We start from the raw sequence: 23,636 nt of genomic DNA on the forward strand, positions 1-23,636 counted from the left end.
CGATTTCCGATCCGACTAGGATAGGGCCGCACGTCGAGAAGGTCAGATTATGATATCCAGCATAAGATGGGAGGGAGAGGGAAGATCGTATTCTAGATAATCCACGGCACCGTGTTTCATCGTAGAATGCATGAACGAGCGGGAAATCTTTACGGCCCCACGTAATCAGGGTGAATAGACATACGAATGGTCAAGATAATATCTCGATTAATATCGATCTTTTGAAATATATCCCATATATAACTAATCAATACAACAAAATATAATATAATTTTCGCGAAATATCACGAGTATCGTTATCGATGATGCAAATCTTTTTATGATTTCATTTGATGTAAACCGCAGAAAAAGAGAGAGAGAGAGAGAGAGACAGAACTGAAGAAAATTTTCGCGGATATCAGCTCTCGTTTTTTTTTTTTTCCTTCACCGGAGGAGCCTCAGTAAACGCGATGCTCCTCTTCTATTCCTGCGAGAACCATGTCAGCACGAACGAAAGAACTCTAGTTTCCATAGTAACACGCGCAGACGAGGAGAAGGAGGAGGAGCGGAGGGGAGGGGTAGAGCCCGTATCTCGCGACCCGTGTGAATTTTTATAAGATAATCGCGCGAAGCTCGCGACCTCGCGCGTAGACTCTCTCATCCCGCGATGCGGGAAACCGGGAGGTAATCTCTTGCTTTTTTTCATCTTTTTCGTCGGATCCTCCTTCCGCGCGCGCCCCCTCGTCCGCGCCAAAATGGCAACTTTTCAGTTTCCGCCCTTAAGCGGTTGCGCGGCGCGGTGAGGAATAGAGCGGTTGCGGTCGGAACGTGGGCTGGAGGAGATAGGTCGGACGCGATTCGTTTCCCCTCTCACTCCCACCACCGATTTTACCGATATAAATAGCCTTAATTAACGGACATTCATCGGTTACGGTTAATGGATCGTCAAGCTGCTATACATTTAACCGCGGCGGTATATGTATAGCGACGTCCGCCCTTAAATTAGGTATCCGCCTATCACGAGCAACATGTTCCTACGCTACAGATTTCTCTCGCGAAAAGGATTAATCTCTTCGAAACAGAGAGTTATTTTTTTCTCCCCTCTACATCATCGAATTAAAATAGCCACCGCAAACTCGTGTTTTTAGGAGCGAAAAGACTTCTCCTTCGGACGAAGCTTTCGTTCTCGAAAGGATTAATCAAGCATTCGCTATTGCAGGAATCAATACGCGAATGTACGGGCAAGGGAATTGGCAGGGGGGGTGCACGATTCGAAGCCCGGCGAGCCTCGTACGAGATCGCGACTCTCGGTAGGATTTATGCGACCAAGTCGGCCGCCGGCGCCGGCGGCGAACCCGCGGACGCTGCGCAATAACTCGCATTGTGTACGCGAGAGCACCGCGTAGGAATCTAACCCGGCGGGCCCGCAGGTCAAGCCGGGAGGAGACGAATGCCGCAAGAGAAGACACTGCCTCCTCTCCGAACATTATGCTCCGGAGCCGGCTGCGTCATGTAATCGTATCATGCACGACTTACCTCTTTCCTTCTCCTCGTCTCGTCTGTGCCTCTTCATGATTGGGATATAAATATCGCGCTCCTCATCCTGCTCCTCTTCTTCCTCCATGGCTCCTGTAAATGAAAAAGTTTATATTTATTTATATATTTTTTTTAAGGAGACAAAGAAAAATTGTCGCTGTTATTATTGTATTAAAATCAAAGTTTACAATATTAGAAGACAAATGCCAAAGTTCGTTCTTTTTCTTTAATAAAATGCGCATTTAATGAATTCTAGGTAAGGGACTGGATATCCAGTCCGACGAGTTGACGTCGCCCTCGCGAAAGAATTGAGTCTCGTACAATGGTATCCCGCTGTGCAGGCAAATTAAAAAAGAAAAGAGAGAGAGAGCGATCGCGTTCTCGAAAAGAATCTCTCGGTCCCTTCCTAATCGCATCAGGCCGTACAAAATCCCTCTCGTTCGCGAACGGACCGACGCTGGTGGAATACCGGGAATACACCTGCGAGAAATGATATCGTATCCGCGCGTGGCCGTACCGCGGGTCACGTCGTGAATGGGGACGCGATACGGCGATCTAATTCAGCATCGGGGCCTTCTATCCCTTCCCCCCTCCCCCTTCCCCGTCACTATTTTGCCACCGTGCAAACGGTGGCGCTTTATTGTTCGCGTCCGACGAAAAAGGATTTATCCGTCCGACATCTCATCCTTTTCTTCCTCTCCCCCGGCCCCCATCCTCTCTCTCTCTCTCTCATCTTCTTTCTCTCTCTCTCTCTCTCTCTCTCTCTCTCTCTCTCTCTCCTGAGTTTCCTCTCCGCGAAAGACGCTGCCGCTGCTGCATAATGTAACAACGGTTCCTCGCCCGGGCTAAACGTCAAAGCCAGTGTGTTTCGCAAAGATTTAGGGAGGATGGGGTTTCTCAGCTTATGAGTTATGAGTTATGACACGTCCCGCCACCCTCGCTTCGCTCATCCTACACTCGTTTCACCCTCTCTCGCGGCCGCTCGCCTCTCTGTTTCTTTTTTCGTTTCTATTTCTTTCTTTCTTTCTTTCTTTCTTATTCTCTCTCTCTCGCTCGCAATCTTTGATCCATCGTGATACGGGACTCATTGTGTCGCTGGTTGCCACCATGGTCGACGTCACAGGCTGAACAACAATAACAATGTGAATCCGCGCCGTCGCGACGTTCCGCCGCTCGTTCCACTTGTTCTTATTGGTACACACACAACGGCTGTCTTTCTCTCCGTCTCTCTTTCTCGCTCTGAATCATTCTCGCGGCAAGATCGCTGCGGTTGATGAAGAGGCAAGCGGACGGGGATTTCGCCCATTGTGCGGCGATAATTCCAGTTACACGCGATATCCCGGGAAAGGACTCCCGGATGAAATCCTAGAGGAGAAGGCCCATTCTCTCTCTCTCTCTCTCTCTCTTTCTCGGGTCCTATTCTCTCCGCTCGCAACCCTTGGGGTGGTCCGCCGAGCGGGAAAAGGCGCAGCACGGTAGCCGGCTGGTCGGTTCCTGGCCCTAAGCGTCTTATCGGACGCGTCCATCTCTGCCTATCGTCTTGACTCTATCTCTCCCCGGGTTTTCTCGCATACACAGAGTCAAATGTTGACTGGGAGCACGAGGAAGCGGCCTACCGCGGCTCGCGTTTCTAATATCGACTTTGGTTTCGCGAGATGTTCGTCGGATATACGAAGCGACTTGAATGGAGAGAGAATCTCGCTTTATAAACGACGTATATCCAAAGCGTACATTAATATCGACGTTGTCCAACGCGAGATTCACGCTACATTCCCTCGACTCTTGTAATAATGAAGAAAAATCGGCTTCTAGTTACATCAAATTAATAACGGATTCAACGCGTCGAGATAATTATATTGCAGCGAGTCGATCGCGATTTTTTATCGCGAATATATATATATATATATATATATATATATATATATATATATTGTGAGATTTTATCGACGAATTAACGTCGTAAATCCCGCGTCCCTAATGTCCGTATACCGAGTAGCCTGGAAGTTGTTATCCGGTTGCTCCGAAGTACAAAAGACTCGTGATGTTGATTTAGATTTTACAGGTAATCTGCCCTTCTTGGCGCGCATTAGTCTCCAAGCAGATATCTAGGAATATAATATACATACATGTCCCCCTATCTCCCACTTCGTCCCTCGAGGTTTATATTTGTTGGAGTTCACACCGTTGGCCGCGCGCATCCTCCGGTAGTCTCGACTTACTATTCCACGTAATACGCGCTCATATCTCAGGATTATAAGCCGGCCTGAGAGATGGGGAGCCTGGGAGAGGGCAAACACACACGTTGGATAGAAAGAGAGAGAGAGAGAGAGAGAGAGTGCAAGGACTCTAAAAGGAGCGGACAGCACGCGGAGGAGAAAGAGGATATACCTACATCTGGAGGAGACGCTGGACCGTTTGGAGCTTGGACGAGAAAGGCGCGAGCATGACGTGGCGTTACTTTGCAAGATATTCGTGCACGGGCGACGATATGCTTTAAATCCCGACGACACACGACGCGACGTGACAAGTAAAAGGGCGCTCGATATGCAGCAATATGGTGCGAGGAATTCGCTCCGTGTCGAGACTAGAATGTCGTTTATAGCTTTTATCTGAAAAATTTCTCTTTCACTCTTTCGGCCTTAATTCTGTTTTCAATCTAGAAAATCTACTTTGATACACTAAGCAGATTCGAATTTGCTCTCTTTTGAAATTGTTTCATTTCTAGTTTTGTCGAAAGTTTCTTTCTTTTAAACAATAAATGAGAAAATGTTCGTTTACTGTTTATTTAAGGTAGAAAAGTAGAAGTTTAATTCCTATCTAAATCTTCTAGAATTTATAAACGTGAGAAAATTGAGGTTGAAAATGAATGTCACCTGGGGATATTATTCTCGAAAAATACTGTCACAGATTTTTGTACAAATTAAAGCAGCGTAATTTAATTCTTTTAAATACTAATTTTCATCAAATTTCGCTATCTTAATGACATGGCACGAAAAAGGCGAGTTTAATCGGTGTTTTTGTCTGATCGGTCGAAGACGACGATGACGACGACGAGGAGGAGAATTAATCAGCCAAAGGCTCGGCGATGTACGGCGAAAGTACAGTGTGGACACAGCGTTGAAAGACACAATTTCGGGTTAGAAACACGTACCACTGGGGAAACTCGTGCTGTTTGTCCACTCGGTTCGGTCGTCCCGATCCACGCACACACAATCAGGAAATTACTACTCCAAGTGTATGCCAGCCGGCGCGACCAAGGTACCCGGGCAACACAACTCGGCGAGTTTAATTAACTTCGTACGGCTGTTTTCTGTCAATATTTCCATTGGCTCCCGGAGCAGCAAGCGCTCTTCCTTACCACCGCAAAGAACATGCGATTTGTGGTACACTCGGGCTTAATATCGCGCGATTGTGATATCTATTTTTCTGTAGATTTATTTCGAAAGATATATCTTTTATAAATTAAAAGATTCTTTATATGCACAGAAGGTATTATTATTCAAACATTTGGATATTATAAATAATTCAACGGAAGGAACAATTTATAATATTCATTATTATGTGGAAATGATAATTAAATTATTAAATTATTTATTTTATTTTTGATTAGAGAGAAAGAGTGAACCGAGTTATTTTTTCGCTTAATGTCTGTTTTCCGGTTTGAAATTGCGGAGATATAATGAAAGAAAAGTACGGATGCGCGAAAATTCTTTTCCTCAATATTTTTTATACATAAGAAAAATCTGTATGATCGAGAAATATATGTATACATTGACGAGGCAGCAAGACCCACATTACCTCTTATCATACATGTGTGTAGACGGCTACAAAGGTGGCCTACGTGGCCCGACGTGTTTCGTCGGGTCCCGAAACCGTATCGTGGTAAATACACATTGTGAAACACGCGTCACTTTGAATAATAAATCAATTTCGAGGGACAAAGACGGTCCATGATTATGTATGGACATCGCCGGTAGATAGGCGAGTAGTCCATATAACCAGGGCTGTTGGGTATAAGGTCTTTGATGTATTGAGTTGGCCCCGTGTCGATTTGGTAAGTACCACTCCGCTTCACGAAGCGGCCACCCTCAACCTCCAGAACTTCCATTCGGAGGGCAAACAGTCAACCCCCACCCGCCCGCCGTAGCTCCCGCGCCCTGTCTAGTCTCTGCGCGTGTATCCTAGGCCGCGAAACTAGTTTCGTATCAACTGCCTTCGGTAGTTGATGTAGTTTCCTTAACTCTCCACCCGATCCCTACTCGCGACACTCTGCCGATATGTTCTTGCACCGTAAGTAGCCGAGGAACTGTAACAAACAAGCTCTCGGAAATGTCGGGCTCTCAAAAATGACAAGCTTACTTATTTCGCATTTTACTCGATAAGATTCCCAGGCGTCAATCTCGAGAAATTCGCGCATGCAAATTTTCAGAACATGATAATGTGTAATTTTTATTCTTTTTTTTTTTTTCTTTTTTTTTTTGGAAAGTTTGCACGATGAGATCGAATGTTTATTCAAGCTTTATTCTCGTGTAAGAAAATTTCGATAAAATGAAATCGCGACATTGACGCGTCTTTTTTAATACATACGTGGTACGGTTTACTCGGCTCCAACCAATGCGCGGAACAATCATTTGCATTTAGAAATAATTTCTACGAGCGAGCTCGTCTCTCTTTCTCTCCTCTGCGAGCGAGGAGAAATAAAATGAAAATGTAACGAACAAGCGCGGGCTGTACCAAACGGGGAAGTTACAATCACCGGGGCGCTTTTGCGTGATAGCATGCACGCGGGCGAGAGAGACGACGAGATTGATATTGGTTCCTGAGCGAATCGAGGAAAACGGTATGGGCTTCGAGGGCGGTTCGCTGATATTGGGCATTCAATCCTAGGCAACCCCGATTCTCTCACGCGCCCCTAACAACGCATTAACATGCATGAGCCCTGCGTGATTGTTTTACCCTAACCCACCGCCATCGGCGGCATCTCCTCCCACCCCCCTCCCTCCTCCTTCCCATTCCGCTATCCTTTAGCCGCCCTTTAGCCTCCCTCAAATCTGAGTAGGCTGCGATCCGCTGCTATTACTGTCGAAAACTCGGCAACTCGCAATGCGTCCAATGCAAATTCAATGTTGAATATCATTGGCCTTGAAATTATAATCATAATCACAATGTAATATTTACATATCAAAAATATCCGATACAAGATATCGATGTAAAATCTCTATTTTTATCTTCTTTTTAAATTAAGAAATATAAATCCTCTCTTAGCTATATCCTCTCTTACGATCTAGGAGAATAATTTTAAACTTTCATCGATTAGATTTATTTGGTTATACGTTCGAACGAACGACAACAATATCGTCGCTGTAAAATTATAGCCGCCATCGTCTCACGCGCGGGATATGGTGTAGGTGCCATTTTAACTCGTCCGCGAAGATCGAACCCTCTCGTTTTCGTTTTATAGGCGGTTCCACCTGCGAAGCCTATGAATACTAAGCAGTTTATAAAAATGTTGATTTAACGTCTTTGCCAACGTATACACCCTCCGTCGTCATCTTCCTTCGCATTTTCGCAACGTCGTTGTCGTCGCATCGCTGTTCCGTGTATAGATACTCTAGCTAGGCAACGGGTAAGAAAGAGGAAAATATTATTTCATTTGCCGCGTAAAAAGAAAAAAAAAATACTTTCGGCGAAAGAAAGGAAGCCTCTCTATTTCTCAGGTATTTTCTAATGGACATAATTGGCGGGAACATTTTCCTAATCGAATAAACCAGGGGACGTACCGGAAGTTACAATGACGTTTCGCGTTTCCCCGCAGTTTTCGCACAGTGAAATCAGATAAGGCGCCATGTTGGAGCACTTTGGTGTCATCCCGAGCGACCAATCGGCGATCAGGCGGGAAGCCCCTTTCGCGCGCCGCTCAAAAAGGGGGAATGAGTTTTAAACTCGCCCGGACTGATCCGCTGTAATTAGCGTCGGTGATCACTGGTGCGGCTAACCCGTTCGTAAGGATGCCCCTCAAATCAGAAACAAAGGCGAGTTCCGCTCTCTCCCGTCCGTCCTTCTCCTCCTCACGTTCGCCTCCTTCGTCGTCACCTAACGAAGGCCTCCCCGATTATAGGCCGGCGGAATCGATACCCCGCAGGATTTAATCTCTTTAATCGGTAATTATCCCCACCCGGGTTAGACTTGTTCGCTCGTAGCAGGAACCGGAGGGACATAAAATTGGGTTATAGCCGACCGGGTGGAACTCCGCCTAAAGTATCTTCTGTTCGAAGATCAACTTCGATTAAAAACACCAGCATCCAACGAGCTTTCAAGCAACGACTTTCGTATACGTGTTTTGTGTGGAATTTTTTTGTGTTTTTGTATTTGTGTACTTGTATTATATTTATCTCGCAAATCTTTATAATGAAGAGTGAAGGAGAAACATAATGCTTGATCGCACAAAATGCTTGCCGTCGCCGAAATTCGAAATACAAACTCTGACCGTTTTCAACGCGCGTATGTGTGCGATTTGCTGCGGTGTAACTCCCGTTTGTAGAAACACGCGTGAAATTGTCACCGTAAAATCGACCTTGTATAGCTGATGTACGGCGGAGTGTGGAGGAGGCGCGTGTGACGACGGTGCCCCGATTTGTCGAGCCACAATGCAATTCCCGGCATACGCGTTTCCCGACTTTTCCGGCGCATCCAACGCCGAGCTCGTGACGCATCTCGTGTGCTATTGTATACCGCGGTATATTGATGCGTGCAAGTCAAACCCGACTAACCCGATATAGACGATATATTCCGACATGCTGGTTCCGCGCCCGAGAGCTCCCATTTTCCTTCCTTTCCTCCACCGCTGTCCCTCTCCTCTCTCTCTCTCTCTCTCTCTCTCTCTCTCGGCGAGAAGGGATATAGAAATCAGTAGGATATCATGGGATACAGATGTTCTACAAAACAGGCGAGCTACGTCGGGGCTCATAATAGCCGACACCGGGTATATACGAGAACGCTAAGTAGCAATCCCGCAGGATCCCACGGCACAATGGCGGACCCTTCGTATATTTTGACTTTTTGACAGATGGCTAGATCCTATCCGCGTAGGTAAGAACAGTCTACCGTTTCGCGCGATGTTGAACCGAGAGAAAGCACGTGCGTCAAGCTCAACAGCGGAAGCGTTCGGGCTTTTAACGGAGATCAAAATACGCTATTGATAAATAAATTAAAGTCGGCAAAAATAATAATGTACAAAAATACACATAATGAAACTAAAATAAAAGAGGAAATACATTTATGTAAAAACGTACAAAGTTTAAATATAATGTATATATATGTCATTTTTCTTTTGCGATATAAAAGATTACATATATGTATTTTTTATATCGCAAAAAATAATGTATGTATATAATATATATTTTATTATATCGCAAAAGGAATATAGGTACATATATATTTATACTTACAAAAGTGAAAATTATTCTTTATAAGTGTTTTTCGACATTTTAGCATATTTAAGCAACAAGACTTTTACACAAGTTCTTGTGATTTCTTTATTGCAATTTTGATAATGACTTTTCTAGTTATATTTATTCTTTTCAACCTCCTTTTAACAGTTTTCCATAAATTCATAAATAAATCCATGTTTAAGTTATTATCTGACCATGACATTATTTCAATTTAAAAAAATTTTTTTTTAGACAAATTTTTATTTCTGACAAAAATAATAACAGAATCTTATTTTTGTACAAAATAACACTTTTTATTAAAAAAAAGTATATAATACATAAAAAAATGATTTGTAATAATATTTTAAAATAGTTCACACCTTAGATTATTAAGAAATTATCTTTACTTTTCATTTTAATTCAATAATTTTCACACTTCTATGTATATATTCTGTACATAGTATGTATTCTGTTATTGTGTACATAATATAGTTCACTGCGGGATTGTGTCATTGTTACTAACTTCCTATTTGTTACGCGGAGGATACGAGCGGTCGTAAAATCGGATTCTCCACTTTTGAAAATCGAGGACGAGAGAGTGAGCAGGTAACAGCACAATATTCTCAACACGAGTGCATCTCCCCGTCGTCGCGTTTGTGGCAGAGTCATTGCTTACAAGCTACGGGATAGATTCGAGGTCACACGGCGTAGTCGCGCGCGTTGCAGCGGGAAGAAATAATTGCCCGTAAAAGCCACGTTTCCCTACCAGCTTCGTGACGATGTTGAATGCGATGTGACAGCGGGGGACGATCTGTTGTGACCGTTACCACAATGAGATCCTTTGTTGGCGAACAGTACACGGCGTAAACGTTTCCGAGCGGGAGGCCGCCGGTGAACGATGATGACTCCTTCTGCCACGGGATTCACCTCGTGTCGAGGAAGCGATCTGAATTATACGCACGTAAGGGAGAATCGAATCCTTCTTTGTTGGCGTCTCGACGAAGCGGAAAAGATTTCAATTTCGACACATCTTTCACGGTGTTTTCATTTAAGATCTTGTCATCAACGCGATACTGATTTTATCTCGATCGTGAATAGACTATCAATAATGATTGCTTCAATAATCTGAGATATGTTGGAGACACTGTTAGAGAGATACGTCCTTTTTTTAACAGAAAAGAAATTTTCGTGCGTAATTTTCCCGTTCAAATCGTCTGAGCCCTTAATGCTTGACGAAATACTAAAAGCTTTTTGGAGAATAACCGTTTCAGTTTCCACCTCCATTAGATCTCGCGCTCGCGGTTCTGCGAGGTTTTCACGGTGTAATTCGACCCGTGTCGTTCTCGTAAAGTTAAATTGTTCCTGAGGCCGTTCTACTGAAACGGGTCGCTATCGTTACTACGACGATCAAAAGATTGACATATAATCCCGTCTAGATTTAATATGAATATTTTCAGAATGATGGTTGAGAGAGTGTGACAGAAAGTGAGAGAAAGAAAGAGAACGAGAAAGAAAGAAAGAAAAAAAACAACAATATGTCTTACTATCTTGTCTGCATTTATTGGAAATATCAAGAACGTGAGTTTTGCGACATTATTTAGATTTTTATTCGTTGGCTGTATTTTCTACCCAATATTTTTATTAATTGTAATGCTAAAGATGAAAAAATGGATCAAATCGTTCAATATGTTGTTTATCAAAAGTGAATTTAAAGAAAGTTTAATTTTAATTGTTATATTGTTATATATTTATAAATTTTTCAACACCTTTTATTTTGACTGTTATATTTTCGTCTCTTTTTTTACAATGCAAATTTTAAGTTTCATCTATTTTCATCTACTAGAAGAGCATTTTTTCTACTGTTAATTGAGTTTTCTTTCGATTATGTCGTCAATTATAATATTGCAGCATTCACGGCAATTTTCAAACCGACGCAAGTTGTACGTATTTAATAAAGCCTATATTCGCAAAAATCGCGTTTCGCAATGCGACAGGGAGCAGCGTCGTGAAACCGGCCGTGGAACCTGACCACCCTGAGCGCCATGATTTATGGGAACCCGTCGTAATAGCGCGCGATTCAGCGCTCACAGAAAATATTTGTGTCGGACTCTCCGATTGTGTGCGCGTCCGAGTCTGGCCAAACATTTTCATTTGTGGACGAAAAGAGAAAAAGATAGAAAGGAGGAAGAAAGAAAGGCGAAGGCAGAAGAGATGGCAGAACGGAGTGCACATACGTAATAATGGATCCGACTGAGAAAAGTGAAACGTCACGGCGAGACGCGAAGAACGAGCGAGTACGTAAGTATTTACGGATGCACGTGTATGCGTGGAAAGAGAAGAAGAGAGAGAGAGAGAGAGAGAGAATGTGTGTGTGTGTGTGTGAGTCTGTAGAGGACCACCTGCTCATGACGTCTTATTTCGTTCCAACAGCCCCGCGGCGATTACCGTTTAACGATTACAAGCGTGTCCGGGATACCTGTAACGCCTTCATTCATTACCACCTACCGTTCTCCAGACAGACTACGCGTAGCGTCGCGCAATTAATTAATCCTACGTTCTCGCTCGAGCATTAACGAGATCCCAGCTACGGGCGGTCAATTTCGGGGGTGAAAGCTTGCTGTTTCAAAACTATACCGCATGACGATTTCGTTAATCTTGTGTCGGATTACCAAAGATTAAATAGCGGATGTGTTAATATAGGAGTAAATTATTTTAACTTATATTTCATATAAAAAAATAGATATCATATAATTTTACTATAATTTAATTACATTTTATATAATATAATTATTTATTAAAATTGACTTTAATATATTTTATATATAATTTTTAATATAATAATATATTTTCATGTAATTACATTAATAAAGATAATTATAAACATTATTGTATGTATATTATATTTAATATAATAGAAAATAAAAGATTTATTATTATATTAATTATAAAATGTAATTACATTAAATTAATTCAAAATGCGAGCAAACTTAATATATCGATTTCTTTAAATAATAATTCATCAATGAGACAGTATAAATATGGAATGCGGGATTTTTGATAACGACGCGTCAGAAAAAATTATCATACAGTTAAACGAGAGAATCCGGAAATTCTGTCGCATGCCATTCTAAGAAACGTCTCCATTCATCGAAACGGGACGAGAGTAGCGTGGCGGTGTGGGTGGCATTTTCTCACTGTGAATATTTCCTCCCCGGTCGTTGGAACTCGACCGACCTTGTGAATAGATCTCTCTATTGCCGCTGCCTCCCTCCGTTCTACCTCAAATCGCATTTATTTGCGAGTTACGAGCGGTCCTCTTGTGCTCATTCCACTTTAGTATACCTTTATGGTGGCTCCATAGAGATGTCAGTCAATCGGCGCTGCCTTCTTTTCACAATAATTCTAAAGTCCGTCTCCTCGTCAGTGGATCTGCAACAATCTTATCCTCGTCCGACCTGCAATTCTCCCTCTCTCTTTTTTCTTTTACTCTCGTTCGCTCGTATATCCCATCACTTCGGAATCCGCAACTCGGAAAATGGAAACATTCGCATCTGCATGGACGCGGCCAAGAGGTGAGTGAATCAGTCCTCTCTCGTACATCTGCGAGAATCCGACGCTGCCAAGAATAACGACCGTTGCATGTCCGATTGCCGTGATTTCATCGTCGAAAGAGATATTCCAGCCGTATATTATTCGATCCGCATCGTATAAGAGAGGTAAACTTTTACCCTCGTATATCAAAATGATCTATCATTGTAATTTGAAAGCGTGAACTTATTACGCTTTTACTTCCAGGTATATCTCGTGGCGAAACAGCATCGAGAAGAGAATACAAAGTAAAACGCGAATATGAGAGTGGAGTGAAGATAAACGATTATTCTGACAATCGGGATATTTATACTTATCCGAGATATCGAGAGACACATCGCACTTATTACATACGCAATGTTTTCTTCCCTAAAAAGTCGAATGGAATCGAGCATCGCGATAAATGACAGCGGGCGCTGTTCGTCTATAACGTTTCGTCCGCGTAAAGTAAAGTTTCGTACCTCGTAAAAAAAATAGAAACGTTTTTGCATTCGCCGGCCATCCGCGCGTCGATCCATTTCACTTGCGCCGACTCGACAAAAAACGGGGCAGCGCAATTTTTTTTCCTCCTCTTTTTTTTTTTTCATCGCGTCCCCGCAGGATCTGTCCCTTTTCGCTTATCGTTATTTCCATAGCAGTCGATGGTGTTTCGATAGTGTTCGGTAGTATTTCAATATCAAGCCGGCTCAGAAGTATTCCAGGCCGGCCGATATACCTTTGAAGCCGGCTTGTAACCCCGGGGAATCGATACTCTGCCGCGCTCCGAGAGCGAACGAAAAAAATGCAGCAGCAGCAGCAGCAGCAGCCCGGTGAACGGTGCGAGAGCGATTATCGGAGACGAGAGACGTACGGACGGACGTGCGGACGGATGGACGAGAGTGGACGGGCGGACGGTTTGACTTTGCATGAATGCGCAGATGCGGGTGCAACAGCTTGCGTAACGCGGCCGACAAAGAGCAAAAGGGAGCCTTCGCACAGCCATATTGCCTCCTGTCAATCACAACGGCGCGCGCGGCGCGCACACCTCTCGCCATCCTCCTCCTCCTCCTCCTCCCCCTCCCCCTCCCCCCTCTGCCTTTCTAACGGCCCCGGCTTTTCGCCCGCGCTGTTGAAAGTTGCGATCGGAGATGAGACGAGACCATGGTGGAATAGAGATCGCGAGATCCGATCATCGTTCTCATCATCGTTGATAAGGCGTGTCCAGCTTTCACTTGTCATCGCATCGCGACCCGTGTAGTATGGCAGATATTCATGTGGAGCGCAGTTTGCATTTCCCCTATTCGCACCATAATATCCCACAATCCGATGCATTCTCGTGCGAGGCACGCATACGGAAATCAGAATAGAGATCTTAGGATATATCTCCGAGCGGAGCTCGTTTGTTTCGGCAGACCGTTTAGCCAATTGCCGCAACAAAAGGCCCTCCTCGCTTCGCGGAGGGGTTGTTTGTAGTTCGAGTAATGGCCGACGAGGTAACCCTCCGCCATCCTCCTATGGGCCTTCTCCATCGGTTGCCTCGTATTACCCTCCTCGCTTCATCCCTTCTCTCTCCATGCCACGAGACAGAAGGAGAGAAAGAGACACCAGGAGGAAACGGGGGAAAGGACAGTCGATCGCTGGTCGTAGAGAAGAAAAGAATAAGAGAGATAATGTAAATGGCAGATAAAGAGAGAGAGAGAGAGAAGCCAAAGTGGGAGACCGAGAATCTATCCTATGCCTGGGCATTTCGCGCGCGGATGCAGGCTTGTAGGTGGATGGAGGTGAGGGGGAGGGAGCGGATAAATCCAAGCAGGAAAGCAGCGCGGCGCGTTCGAGAATCGGGGATTTATTCGGAAACTATTGCACGAGGGGGGTAGATAGGTGGTGGTCGTGATAGGTGTAGCGTAGAAATAGGTGGAGGCGAGTTTTCGGGAGGGTGGCGGCGCGCAGGGTGGCGAGAACGAGGATGACGCGAGGCGTGGAGGCGGAGGTGGCTGCTGCGAGCTAAATGCTTCCGCCTCCTGTCTCCTCTCTTTGCCGCTGGCACCGTCGTTCTCGCTGGCACCGTAGATTCCCTCTAAACAGCTCGAAAACGCTCAAACGTAATATATTATCGGACGTATACGGACCGCCGCCGTATTTATCCGAGCGCTACTCGGGGGTAGCCTGAGCGGCGGCGGCGGTTGTGTGTGTGTAGGAGAGAAAAGGACAGAAAGAGAAAGAAAGAGCGAGACAGAGGGAGCCGTCGTAAAGCTGCCAGCGCAAAGTATTGCATAAATAAGTGCGCTGGCGAAATATTCATGGCCTTGCCAAACCATCCTTCCGCCGCACCGCAGGTCCCACCCCCCTCATCCTCTCCCCTTTTCTACGGGTGCTCTCTTTCGAGTACGTCGACCACCGCAGACCTAGTAGTCTCCTTCGACCGTTCCCCGCCTCTACGAGCATCAACCTCACCCGTGAATATCCCACGTCCTCTCTCCACCATATAACCGATCCCCGAAAAGCGCGGATCTATTCATGAGTGTCTCTATCAGTACCCGGCGCGTCGATAAATTTACTCTCCTCCTCGAGCTTGTGTGTACGAGGAGGATACTACCGTGGAAAAAGAAGGGCGTATTTACGTTACCAACCTGACCCCGCAACGTCGCCGCGGTAACGGCGACGATCGCGCGGGCTATAAATTTCAACAGGGATATCGTCGACAACCTTAACGCGCGACTCAATGATTTCGTTTGATCGTGCGACGCTCGGCGTACGAAAAGAGCGCATCCGTTTTCAGACGAAAGGAGAATCGCGAGACGGTGAGAGCTTCATCTCTCCGACGAGGAGAGAAACGTTTCTGTCATCATCAAAGAATATGTACACGCGAGCATTATTCTTATCAATTACATTTAACATATCGCGCGACAGTCTTCTTCTTCCTCGGATGAAATAATAATTTACCGCGTGAATCGAGAAAAGAAATTAGGCAAGAAGAAATGTCGTGTAAAGCCTTGGTTGATTGATTCACGTCGCCGACTATTAATGAACGTATGCGAATTCGATTCACTTCCCCGGCGCGGTACAAGAAAAAAAAGAGAGAAGAAAAAACAAACTGACTTGGCGGAGCGATTCGAATGGCTCTCTTGTTCCGAAAACACAGTGTCGCCGCAGTCGAGGCCATTACACGCTCGAGTAAGAATGCGAAGCGAGAGGATGTGCACGAGAATCCGTAGAATCGCGATAGGCGAGAGAGAGAGAAAGGTAACAAAGGGACGATAAGTCCCACGAGTCTGCGTTTGTTCCGAGGAAAGGAGAAAGACGAAGAGAAGCGCTTCTCTCTAAAGAGAAAGAAAAAAGAGAGAGGGAGAGAGAGAGCTCTCCTCCCGATTGTCGTGCGTACGGATATAAACGTAGGCAAGAAAGCGAGAGAAGAAGGGTGATTAATCTTGCGGTCTTCCACGTCTCGAGGCGCGGACGTGCGTTATTGATGGAGACTTCTTTCGACCTCCATCTTCGCCGTTCCTCTCCGCGTTTGCCCCCTTCGTCGGCCTTTTTCTCGCGCTCCATTCCTCCCGCGACGTTGTCCCCTTCTGCCCGAGCGACAAGCGTGTCTACGCGCCTAAGTACTCTGTGCCGGTATCGACTCGGTTGACCTTGAGGTGGCACCACCCCAAACGAGGAGGAATGTCGTGCGAAACGCGTGTATCTCGACTATTTTCGCGAACGATCTTCGTCTTCGAACGCTACAGCTATTCGAGCTTTATCGCCGAAGTCTAAGCGCGAAAATAGAAACGCGCCCGTGTTTCGTCCGAAGATAAATAAAGCGTGCAATATCCGCGAAACACGTCAATAGCCATAACACAGCCGTATTTGCTACATGAATACGTCCGTGAGAATACATATTGCATCTGTACCGCTTCCGGACCATTCTCTCTATATGTGTATCGTCGTTATTGATATTCAACCGGGACCGAGTTGATAGCGAAAATTCTAGGAATTCTTCCTGTATATCGCGCCGACATGAAACGAATACGTTGATTTTCTCTCAAGAAGGGGGTTGACGACCGCATCGTTTCTCTTCATCCGCAGCTGTAAGCCCGAGGAAAAAGGGGGACGGTGTGGGTTACGCGCTTTTTCTACCGCGCGTCATTAATATCCGTTGCTGCGACGCCGCCTCGCAATTTGTCAACATCTGATATTTAATTTCACGCCCTTTTACTTTAACCACACATGTACGATGCGTGGCGCGTATACGTGTCGCAGGTGTAAAACTGCCGCCCCGCAAAACGCGCTTACGATAAGAAATATCGCGTACTACATATCCCGTACATCATTTTATTCGGGACTAAATTTTCAAGCAATAAAAAAAATAAAATGTGTTCGATCGAAGGAACGGAAATTGTTGTTTCTCGAAAGCGGAGCGGAAATAGTCGCATATAACCCAAAGACAAACAACCAGTGTCATACACTCGACTCCCAATATCCTTCAGTAATGCGCAACATGTGTTTAACTTGAGCCCTACTTGCACCCCGGGGAGAAGTTGGCTGTCGAAGTCGATACCACACGCGAGTTCATGGATTTAACTAGTGCGGCAAGATTGCCTCCGAGGCAAAACAATCTGCGTAAAAATCTCGATGACTCTATCGTACATCTGTTTTTCAGAATAGGCCGTCGGGAAGATTCGATACTTGTCATCATGAGATTAATTTTTCTAAACTCGAATTTCTCGGGACAATTAATTTTTCTTTACAAATCTGGCAAATAAAATCATATGTAAGCGCATCTTTTTTCAGTTCGCGTTAAATGCGAAAATATATTTTTAATATGTCAAAAGTTATAAATATTAATAATACCGATCTTTGTGATTGTGGCTCACAAAATAACATTTCATTGAATCCGAAGAATGTCGCGGCCAGGAGCATCGTTTCAACACAATGTCAATTCCGTGGAACAGAATTTCTTTGACGTAGCATTTTCTATTTTCCGGAACATCTTCCCTTGTTTTTGCTCGTTGTTGATATACGCTACGAGTAACAGCAAGTAGGTATAAACGTACCAGCAACCAGAAGATAATAGACGGCCGACACGTTCTCCCGGGTGCCGTTAATCATCGGGGATGAGGCTAGTATCGCGGTGAGACTCGATGCGAAACCGCAGGGATACGACAACGGTGTGTCGTGAGATGAGACGTGGGAGGCGTTAAATGGTCCAGCTCCTAGCGAAACGAAAGTGACCTATACACTAAAGCTGTAGATGGACTCTGTTGACGGATCTTCGAAGATGAAAAAAATCTCCGAGCTTTTGATTCTGACAAGAACTTTATAAAGCTGACAGTTTGAGTAATAATCGGAGACTAATTATGTTTCTTAGGAAAGATTATTGATAGCGCGACGAATAAAGTCATTATTGCACGGCGCAATTTATTATGGAAATGCATATCGCATCGTTTCGTAAATGACCGCGGTGTACATCATAGCCATAACGCGAAATGCGAGAATAATTTACGTTTATTACGCAAAAACGCGACGTTATATCGGCTAAAGATCCTTCTCTCATTTTTATGTGCGCAAATTTGTATAAAATATATTTATGAGATTTCGCGAAATTTCGCGAACCGCGCGCGCTTCCTCCGCCGCAAAATTCCATCACGCATGCGACAAATTATAGATTAATATCTATCGAGAAAATGCGTCGCTTTCGCAGACGCATGTAAAATTGCCCACTGAATTGGATTCGTGGCGCGAAGTATCAGGCGTGTCAGGCGAGATCGCCGTGTGTGAAACACAATTGGTATTAATGCGGGACGGGCGCAAGGACGAGATAAATGATGACTCGCTTTCAGCCTTTTGCTCCTTTTCCATTCGAAATGGGAAAATGGATATTAATGGGGGCCCCGACTAGCGCGGTCGACCACGATGGTCAGCGCAGCGTAGGTAGATTGGTACAGTAGGGATCCGGAATTGGGGAGATCCGGGTTTATACCCCGTGTGTTGTACGTACACGAATGCATATACACGAGCGTCTCTCAGCAGTTAGACCCTGGTAGTCCTGGCTTTTCAAGCGTCGCGGATAGACTCATCAGCCTGGACATGCCCCGCTGATTATACGACCTCGCGGCTCATTATTGCGAGGGGGTGGAGGAGGCACGGGGGCGACTCTAAAAGCATCGCGCGTTGAATCGACCGGATTTCATCTACCGTGATTAGCGAAACAATCCGTACGGCATTATCCAATTTGTATTACACCTTGCTTCCTCCGCATTAAGATCGTACGAGCGAGATTATTACTTCAAGACTCCGATCGCAATCGAATCTTTTTATTTTTCTCGCTTATATTATACTCTAATTATTCGCGTTAATTTAGCCGGGTAGCTGAAATTTGCGTTACCTGTTTCCCTCCGAGATATCTTCGTTTTCGTTTCATTATATACAGTGGCAACATGCGCGTTCTTTCATGTGTGCGAGCGCTAATCTTATCCTTAATTATCGTCCTTTCGGCGGAGTTGCCAAATGGACGGCAATTAAGAAAGCCGCCGGATTTGCGCGTCCTAATAAAGAACGCGAGATCAATCGAACGTCAGCGAAAAGCCGGCAGATTGTCAGCAGACTGTCGTCGACAATCTAGTTAGCGTTCGTATCGGGATCAGCGGGAGAGTGCAACGTCGTTTCACCTGTTTTTAGACACATTTTCCGACAAAAATAACTTTCTATAATATATCAAGGATTTGAATAAAATATAATTAAAAAGAATTTCTTAGCATTTTTAAACTCGATGCAATAATTAAATTATTCAAAAAAATTATTTATATTATTCATTTAAATAATTCACGAAATCTCAGGAAAAAATTATAAGGAAAAAAATATAAAATAATTTAAGAGCGACAATAATATATTTAAATCGAGATAAAATGTCAAGAAAAGCTGAATCTATATACTGAGACGAAACCGAGTGTAATCGAATGGAGAGACAAGGCAAAAATTTATATATATATATATATATTGAATGGCTAAAGTAGGCTCCCGGGCCACCGCGTAGCGATAAGCTAATGTGTTTCGTGGCTTTTAATGAGGTTGATTGGCGGCTATGCGAGACTGTGGCCCCGCTCAACCGTTCCCGTATCGCTCAGTCGACTGTGTTCAACCTCCGTGTTCGTGCTCGCTCTACAGATTATTACTTACTTAAAGGACTGTTAGCGACGAGAAATGCTGCGCCTAAAACTAGCCCTATCCGACCGGAAATCAGGCAGGTTTCAAGTATGTTCTGCGCACACAGCCACGTATACCGGAGAGGTGATGCGTGCGAGAGATCGAATATGCGTCTACCACGAAAACGATATATCATAATCGATAGCTGACACTAATCGAGCTACGATTAGTCAGCAACTCATCGAGTTTCAAAACCAGTATTTTATTTCGAGGTACTCCGAGACAGTTAATAATATCGGAAGTCTCCGCGCGTATAAGATAATACGGATGAAAATAGATCTGATTGCGAGACTCATTCAAAAGAGAGAGAGAGAGAGAGAGAGAGAGAGACAGAGAAAAAGCGAGATAGAAAGAGATTGACAATGAGACATTAATATCAGCTGGTGTATAAAACACGTGTATTCTTTCGCGTATCAAATTAGAATTTATTAAAATCTATGTAAAACAACGATGACGGCTACTGATATCACGGTCTAATACATTCCATTCAGAGAGAGTTTGGTATTTTTATAATTAATTGGAGAAGAGGGAAAGAGAGAGAAAAATATGGCGATTTATGATTATAGCCGCGCGTTCAGCGCTCAAATTAGTAAGCATTATTATCAGAATCATTCGTCACGCTCGGCGTATTTCTACTTCGCGTGGGCGAGTTCGGTGAAAGAAGTGAGCGAGCGATACTGAGAAAAAAAATTACGCGCGTTTCTCGCGCAATCCACGCCCAAGAGTACCGATTGTCCCGGTACATTCACCAGCGTTCGTTTAATGCCGATGCACAATGATCGAGAAGTGTCTCCTGCACACCTTGTATCGTGCCGGTCATCGACGGTCGCGCACCTAACAAGCGCGCCTTCTTACGAATGTATGTTCGAAAGGAAGCCTCTCACGTGGACTATGAGCGAGTATAATTAACCGACGGTTGCACGCGTTGTAATCGCCCTGGCATCGACAGCGTCAACGATTTCGCCCGAGGTGAGAAATAATAGCAGCCTATATATGCGTGCGTGTCCAAGAGATACTTTGCATATTTGACATAATGAAGCAACGTCGCACAAGAGCGGATCTGCAAGGATATAATAATACTGATCTGAGCAAAATATTCGAAAGATTCAAGATATATATATATATACTCAAAAAATAATAATATTAAAAATATTAATTAGTTAATTAATTAATTATATATAGTATATATTAAAAAGATTTAAGATACTCGAGGTTGGTATGGAAATCGCGAATTGTGTACTTGAAGATTTCTCGTTTCTATGTAACGGCCCACGATTCCCATCGCGCGTGCTTAATTAATTATATTTCTATGCACGAAGAGACATGCGAAGGATGTATAAAATCACGTAAATTATAATGAGTTACACTTAATTATGCTGAGTAATATTTTCTCGGCGATTGTTGCATTTCTATTGCGAGCCGATTCGTCAAATACACCTGGACAATATCGAGCGCTCGTTACGCGATTATCTGACGTTCGTGTCGCAACGTTTTAACAGTTTTTGACTCATCTAGTTTGCTACAGTGCGATCCCTGTCAGAGGCACAATTAACTCGGATAAGAATTCGTTTATACCACAGCCTACACATGGCCGATCCTGCACGGTCGATCCGGACGCGTATCTATCTGATCTGTTTTACTGCCAACTGTTCTTTGTCGCGGAATACAATGCCTTCGTATTCGTTAATTCATTGCCATTATCCGTGCCCCTTTTTCGCTTATCGGACGATTCCCGTAATTTGTTAAATGCTCGAGGGGACATTATTATATATGAAACGGGAGAGACTAATTGGAGATTATCTCTTGTGCTGCGAATGATTACATTTGAATTAATCAATTATCTGTAATGTGTATATATAAAAGAATAATATATATGACGAAGAAATCTAACATTTTTTAAAATTTAAAAAATGTCGAAATATGTCTGCTCTTCAAGAAAATTCGTTTCTAATTAATTATTCAAAAACATCGTCAGTTTTTAAACGACGCGTTTTTCTGCCAATCGTGACACCGCCACGCCTATCTATTCGACGAGCAATTCCGATTTCAATGAATTAGCATTCGGTGAAACGAAGGCGAATATAAACAGAGAAACGAGAGAAAAATCTGGAGAGACCAAGGGGATGAGAAGTCCGAGGGGTAAAGGGGAGGAGGAAGAGGAGGGGGCGGAAGGGAGAGAAGGGGAGCGGTCGAGACCAGTCACAGATGGCCAATTACTCCCGACAATAAACACAATTTAATTTTATATTCATTCCACTTAGCGCTTAGGCGCGGTAATCCATCACCGGGGATTATTTCGGACTATCTCCTGACCGGCCAGCACACCTATGCACACATGTGTACCCGGCACACACACATGTACAGAGACGCCTTCGCACGGCGCAGCATATTGCACACGCACGCGATATATGTATGTATATGCGTTCCGTGTGCTACATATTTATGCCCGAGAGATGCCCGATATACTGCTACCGAATGCGAGATCGCTTCTCCGGTGGCCCCCGTGTCTCGTTTGTCTCCTGTACCTCGTAAGCTCAGTCGCTGATCGTTTTCGTAGCGCAAGATCCGAGTGGAAAAAAAATTTTTTTCCTACTTTTCAGTTTAAATTTCAATCCAATATAAATGTATTTTTATACTAGAAACACATTTGGAACATTCTCTTTTAAAACTATTTAGTCTACATTTTTGTCGAAAGCTCCACTCTTTTAAATTTCAAAATGAGATTTATTATTACCTATTTGAGGCACCGGAAATACAAACTTAATTTTTATATAAATTATAAAGCTAATCGTGAAAAATCTCTATAAGATACAAACGTGAAAATTAAGGTTAAAAATAAGAATAAAATTTCCACTCAAGAACATTCGGTCACCTCTGTTTCACGCACATGGACGAAAATTGTCGGCAACGCAAGTGTACGCTGCGAATTTTTTTCCACTCGTGACGCAATTAATTGATTAACGAAAAATATAATAGAATTTTGAATTTATATCATAAAGTTCTTTTCGTCACACAAATACTGTGAGCACTTGCTGCGAAGACGCGAGGCTGATTTAAATGTGCGCGTAGAGAGAGCCAGTTAATTTCGCGTTGTCCCACGTGAGAGAAGGAAAGTGGAAACGTAGAAATGCATAAACACTCGTACATATCTTTATATAAATATACATACATACATTGGCTTATGTGTACTGCGTATAAGAGCCTCGGATCGTCGCCGTCGCGTTCGTTCGCTTCTTATGCAAATCAGGCGGAAAAACTCGCGTGTTTCCAACGTGTTTTAATTATTCAAGCGACAACTTTCTGCAATGAAATTAGAACTCGCGCAGTCGTGACTGCCGGCGACAAGTGTTTTGCTTATGGCCACCGCCGCCCACCTGACTGAAGAAGGAAAACCGTGGGGTATAAACTGCCGGGGTATGTATATCTTAATCCGCGGCGAGGAGAGAGAGAGAGAGAGAGAGAGAGGGGGAAAAGGAGGAGAATTAAGAAACATTGTCACGGAAAAAAAAAGTGCGCATGACTCTCGCTTAAAATTGGTTGAGAAAAACATTTTCGATGTAAACAAACTGATATCGCATTGTTGTCTTCTGAAGGCAGTTGCTACTTTTGAATACAACGCATGTTTCTCTCTCTCTCTCTCTCTCTCTCTTTCTCTATTTCTCATCATCGTGGCGAGAGCTGGATCTGAACAATGCGCCCGCTGAAATTTCTTCGGCTCTGATATAAAGCGGCGAATGGAGACGCAAATATAGTGTAAACTCATGCGAGAAGGTTGTGCTATGTACCCCGGGCTCGTAGTTATTTGGTAGTAACAATAGCAGTCGTGCCACCCGGGGCATACAGAGCGTGTTTGGCGCCGCCATTTGTATGAATGAAATTATTTGCTTCTAGGAATATATAACCGAATGTTACGAGAGGGAGAGAACGGAGCGGAAA

General features: G+C 44.0%; 1 protein-coding gene across 5 annotated transcripts in view; it reads right to left on the minus strand.

Annotated features, from left to right (window-relative positions):
* LOC126857469 (zinc finger CCCH domain-containing protein 13-like) overlaps window positions 1-23,636 on the minus strand; it is a 268,457-nt gene that overhangs the window by 117,860 nt on the left and 126,961 nt on the right. For all 5 annotated transcript variants that reach the window (XM_050606925.1, XM_050606927.1, XM_050606926.1 and 2 more), the window contains one exon: window positions 1,516-1,608. In XM_050606925.1, the coding sequence (XP_050462882.1) occupies window positions 1,516-1,608 (93 nt within the window). The remainder of the gene's footprint in view (window positions 1-1,515; window positions 1,609-23,636) is intronic.

The sequence above is a fragment of the Cataglyphis hispanica genome, chromosome 21 (genome assembly GCF_021464435.1).
Source record: "Cataglyphis hispanica isolate Lineage 1 chromosome 21, ULB_Chis1_1.0, whole genome shotgun sequence".
NCBI classification, from domain to species: Eukaryota; Metazoa; Arthropoda; class Insecta; order Hymenoptera; family Formicidae; genus Cataglyphis; species Cataglyphis hispanica.